The following is a 5681-nucleotide window of genomic DNA, read 5'->3' as shown; positions in this document are numbered from 1 at the left end:
GATCAAATGGGACTGACACCGGTATCCTTTTTAGGTGGTTTTCGGAACTTAGAGAGGGGCGGAAAATCTCGTAAACTATGGGATTTTCCTTGTGTTGTATCGATACATCCAAAGATCATAGATCTTACCAATCAGTCACCAACCCCATTGGCATTAACTTTTAATCTTTTCTACTAATATATTTAAACATCTTCCCTTAATTAATATACTATAATAACCGAAATTATTTATAACGTATATTTTTCCGTCCTTAAAATTTCATAGAGAAAACACAGAGAAATAGTGAGACACATACCAAGATTAGTGGAGAAGATAAATTTAAAAATCATTATAATTCATGTGCCAAATATTTTATGGATTAATTAGTCATGTTTCTAGTTACATTTGTTATCCATTATCGTTGAGTAATTAATGTATATATACGAAACTATATGCAATCTAAGGCCTTAAACCTCATTTAACTTTTTGCATACATCATCAGTACAATAATGAAAGCTCTTAAACCTCTTCCTTTCTCTTCTTCCTTATATTGCCTTTGGCTATTTCTCTTTGTTTCATCACTTTCCACCTTTTGTCTTTGTAATCATAACTCTGATCCTGTACTTTGTATACCCACCGAACGATTGGCTCTTATCCAGCTCAAGAACGATCTCATTGATCGTTCCAACCGTCTATCATCATGGCTTGGCAAAGATTGTTGCAGTTGGTCCGGTGTGGTCTGTGACAATTCCACTGGTCACGTCCACGAGATTCACCTTCGTGGACCTGATGATGGAATTAGTGGCCATTGTCATGGATCTTATGACACGGAAAATGAACTTTTAGAAGCATCAAAACAAATGTTAGGAGGAACCATAAGTCCTGCTTTGATCAACTTAACACAACTCAGGTACCTAGACTTGAGCTGTAACGATTTTAACTTAACCTCAATACCATCGTTCATTGGCTCGTTTAAGAATTTGACCTATCTTAACATCTCAAGTTCGCAATTCGGTGGGGACATCCCTCACCACCTAGGAAATCTTTCTACGTTACGTGTGCTAGATCTTTACAGTGTTTCCTTTTTTTGGGATCTTCATTCAAGTAGCTTGGAATGGTTACGTAGTCTCAAATCGTTGGAACACCTAAATATGGGTCGAATTGGCCTTGTAGACGCTTCAGATTGGTTAGAGGTGATTAGTACACTTCCTTCTTTGCTAGAACTACATCTTCCTTCATGTGGGTTAACTCAAATTCATAATAATCAAACTAGTGTTGATTTTACTTCCCTGACTGTCCTAGATCTTTCGGATAACCTCTTTGATAGTTTGTTGCCCGGGTGGATTTTTAGTCTACGTAGTTTAGATGTATTAGATCTTACTGGCTGTTATTTTCATGGTCTAGATACCGGAATTCATGGTGGTTTCCATAGCATGCCTTCTTTGAGCTCTCTCCGTGTTTCAAGTAACACATTTATGAACTCTTCATGGTTGCTAAAAGGTTTGCCGAGCTTAACTAATCTTCGTTTTCTTGATGTTAGTAACTGCAATATTTCTGCGCCGCTTCTTGGAAGCCTAAAAAACTTGTCTTTGATTGTTCATCTCGACTTAGCCAACAATAAGATGGTTGAGGAGATACCTACGTCTTTAAGTAATCTATGTAATTTAAAACACCTTGATCTCCAAGGTAACCTTATTTTTGGAAATGTGTCGGAACTTCTTGATAGATTTTGTGAATGTGAGTCACCCAAACTAGAGTTATTAGCTTTACGTGGCAATTCTAATCTAGTTGGTCGACTACCTGAAAAACTAGGAAGAGTGAAGAATCTAGGAAGCATTGATCTTTCTTACAATCAGTTAACAGGGACCATTCCAGATTCATTAGGAAGTTTGTCACTCTTGAAAACATGTCAACTCATGTTAAATCAACTCTCGGGTCCAATCCCATATACAATTGGTGATTTATCGTCTTTGACTTTCGTGGATCTTTCATCCAATAATTTAAATGCAAGTCTTCCCGAAAGTGTTGGACGACTGGGGAACCTGGAATTTTTAGCTCTTCATCACAATTCATTAGAGGGTGTTTTAACTGAAAAACACTTCTTCAATCTAACAGCCTTGAAAACTTTGTGGATTGGGGACAATAAGTTAGTCTTTAAGCTAAATGCTAACTGGAATCCGCCATTCCATCTTGATGTTTTAAGAGTAGGTTCTTGCAGTCTAGGCCTTCGGTTTCCATCGTGGATTAAAACACAAACAGACCTAACTGAGTTAGACTTATCCAGCTCAAACATATCTGACATCATTCCTGATTGGAATTGGTTACAATTATCGAGTAGTGTAAGATACTTGAATATATCCCACAATAACATTCAAGGAAAGTTGGGAGATGTTAGTTTTCTTACACCCGGAGGAGTACTAGATCTGAGTGACAATCAAATACTTGGTGTATTACCTGGGTTTTTCAATAAACCCGACTTGAGTTTCCTAGATATTTCGAACAATTCTCTTTCAGGATCGCTAAATCAGTTCTTGTGTTCTGGCATCCAAGAACCGAGACAATTAAGTGTTCTTAATTTAGCAAACAATAACATGTCAGGAGGTATTCCAGATTGTTGGATGAATTGGGAGTCTCTAGTTTTCTTGAACCTAGAGAAAAACAAATTTTCTGGTATAATTCCACCCTCGATAGGAAATCTTCCTTCTTTGTTAGCATTGGATATGCGCGGCAACAAGCTATTTGGGAACTTACCGGTGTCTTTAATGAATTCCAAGACCTTAATAATAATTGAGCTTGCAGAAAACGAGCTTAATGGAAGAATACCGGGATCAATAGGGAGAGACAATACAAGTCTAAAGCTTCTAAGTCTTAGTTCAAACAAGCTAGAGGGTAAAATACCAAATGAAATATGTCGTCTCAGTTCTATTCAGATCTTGGATCTTTCTCATAATGATCTTTCTGGGGACCTACCGACATGTTTTACAAACTTCAGTGTCATTTCTGGACGTGAAGAGATCTCAAGTCCATTTCTGCTTTATGATGCGCTTTTCCAAAATCATGTTCTGGGGACTGCATCGTGGGTGACAAAGGGTCGAGTTTCAACATATAGAAATATTCTTTATCTAGTGACGACAATAGACCTTTCACATAACAATTTTTCCGGGTCTATTCCTAATGAACTTGTCGCACTTTCTGGCTTAAGGTACCTGAATTTGTCACAAAATGATTTAACAGGAAGTATTCCCAACACATTCAGCAAAATGACAAAGCTTGAATCTTTGGATCTGTCTGAGAACCATCTTGAAGGAAAGTTTCCTTTGAGCTTGTCAAGGTTAACTTCTTTAAGTTCGTTGAACGTTTCGTACAACAATCTTGAAGGGAAAATCCCAACCGGCCCTCAACTTCAAACCTTCGATAAGACTAGTTTCATGGGAAATGCACTTTGTGGCGATCCTCTTCCAGCGTGTGTACCAAATGATGTTGATACCAAAGGATCTGATGACGAGAAGCAAGATGATTCTAATGGCATCGATTGGACCCTGGTGTCATTTACACTCCTTGGATTGGTAGTTGGTCTTTGGATCTTCATTGGCCCGTTGCTCGTTAGCAAACGATGGAGAATTACGTATTATCATCTTCTTGGCAAGATGAGGATCAAGTTTCAAGATTTGCTTCTTCGCATATTCCGCTGTAAGTACTAAGCTAGGAGGAATTCTAGTTTGCAAACAAATTTTTCTTCTAGTAAGACTTAATTATCGATTTTTAACAAAAGGTTTATAACTATAGAACAAGACCATTTGCTAAGAAGTACTTTAATGGAACTTTTTAAGTACTTTTTACTTGTAGATTCAATACTTAAGGTTGATCTTTAACAAATGAATATACAGGTTAAAATTAATTTTGATAGATATTTAGCTCTCAATATATAAAACACAATTGAGTACTATACTTCTGTTATTATATCCATCATGATATTTAAGTTATTTGGTTTTTGGTGTGCTACAGATAAGTGATAGGTTAGCCCTCTAGCTAGGTAGTGACTGAAAATAATAAATCGTGGAAAATTGAATCTATAACGAATAACTCGAGATTAAGTAAGAACAAATTTAAATGTTGTTCATGAATCTATAAAGTTGATCTAATGTGTATCATACAAGATTACAAGTGCATAACTAAGCTTAATATTGATTATCGTTACAACAACAATATTCAATCCCTGCCAAAGCGGGTTATCAAAGAGGTAAAATATAGACAGTCTTACCTCTACCAAAGGTAAAGAGGCTGCTTGCATAAGGACTTTCGGCCGAACGAGGAAAGAAAAGTAGACCGCTTCCGTTATATTGTTGATTATCATTATCATTACATACTACGCAATATAATCACCTGGAACAATAATATTTGTCACCAGATTGTCCTCGTTATAGGCCTTTTGCGAGGACATGTCTTTACTCTTTAGTCCTCAGGTGAACCTCGTCCCAATAACTCTATTTTGGAACATTTTTAACCTATAGCGAGGACTACTTTGATTTTATATATGAATAACAATAAAAGAAATTAGGAGATTCTAATTTGTTCATGCGGTTTGTAACTTGTAGGCTTTAGAACGTGCAGGCCACCGCCCCAAATAGTTTTTAGCTCAAGCGATCACGTTGAACAATTATATCTAACGCAGTATATAATCGATCAACCAAAAGGTTAGTAGCGGCAAAAGTAAAATTTATTTAATTTTCATTTATTCTCTATCGCAGTTTATGCCGGTATCAAAGTATGACCGTTTGTTAATTTTCAGGCTCTAAGCAAGCGGAGTCATCTACTGATGAAGCTAGCCAGTGGCGGAACTTGAATACTTACTATGGAGGGGCGAAACTCAATGGCACATAAAATTTAGCTTTGTTAGAGAGACTAATATGTATAATGAAAATTATTTTTGAACAATATATAAGAAGATTAGTATTAAAAATAAAAGCTTTTGGAGGGGCTGGAACCCGCTTTGGCCCCTTAAAAGTTCCATCCTTGAAGCTAGCAGCTCGATGGCTCACTCAATTCAACAATATGATTGATTGTATCACTTTGATTAGTTAATCAATGATATATGTAGATACATATATACATGTTAGACACTTAATTCTCCGAATTATTTGGATAATTATATGTAGATACATATATTTCTCGTTCTTCGTCAGTTTGACACTAGCTACAGTAAGAGAAACAATAGGTTAGTGTGCATATAGTGTCCCCACCGGAAGAGCATGAAGACAATATATTGAGTGTGTGACGATTTCTATACAGTACGGTTACTGATTACTGATACCTTTCAGTGTATATATACAGTTAGCTATTATACATGTATACTGAAGACTACGTACAATGGGATCATGTTTCTATTATGTATATGAATTATGGTAATGGAAATTTAGGATATCTAACTTGTTCGACTTAGGGTTTCAGAGATTTGTTTAGGGTTTATTCGGAGGTCGAATAAACTATGAGTGAGGGTTTATGTATGTGATGCGTATGATCCTTGTGTCGTGAGGCTCTTCCTCTATTTATATAGAGGGTAGATGACATGGAGAGGAAGGTAAGAGAATTAGGGTAAATCTCTTCCTCCTTTGTGAATATCTTGTTTCCTTCTTGAGGAGATTTGTGGTAATCTTGTTACCAAATTATGTCCGAGTATATCGGAACTTCGATATATATTTAAT

General features: G+C 36.4%; 1 protein-coding gene across 1 annotated transcript; it reads left to right on the top strand.

Annotated features, from left to right (window-relative positions):
* The first annotated feature begins 488 nt into the window (after positions 1 to 488).
* On the top strand, positions 489 to 4731 carry LOC122588856 (receptor-like protein EIX2). Its single transcript, XM_043761075.1, has 2 exons — positions 489 to 3669; positions 4575 to 4731. Exons 1-2 carry the CDS (start codon positions 489 to 491, stop codon positions 4676 to 4678), a joined length of 3285 nt encoding a protein of 1094 aa, XP_043617010.1. The 3' UTR covers positions 4679 to 4731.
* The last annotated feature ends 950 nt before the right edge of the window (positions 4732 to 5681 follow it).

This window comes from Erigeron canadensis, chromosome 1 (assembly GCF_010389155.1).
Source record: "Erigeron canadensis isolate Cc75 chromosome 1, C_canadensis_v1, whole genome shotgun sequence".
Classification (NCBI taxonomy): domain Eukaryota; kingdom Viridiplantae; phylum Streptophyta; class Magnoliopsida; order Asterales; family Asteraceae; genus Erigeron; species Erigeron canadensis.
Note: the sequence above shows the minus strand (reverse complement) of the source record. Positions and strands in the feature narration are given on the sequence as shown.

Coding starts and splice junctions, on each gene's coding strand:
- LOC122588856 (XM_043761075.1), top strand. CDS start 489: ATGAAAGCTCTTAAACCTCTTCCTTTCTCTTCTTCCTTATATTGCCTT. Junction 3,670..4,574: donor GCTTCTTCGCATATTCCGCT/GTAAGTACTAAG, acceptor TGTAACTTGTAG/GCTTTAGAACGTGCAGGCCA.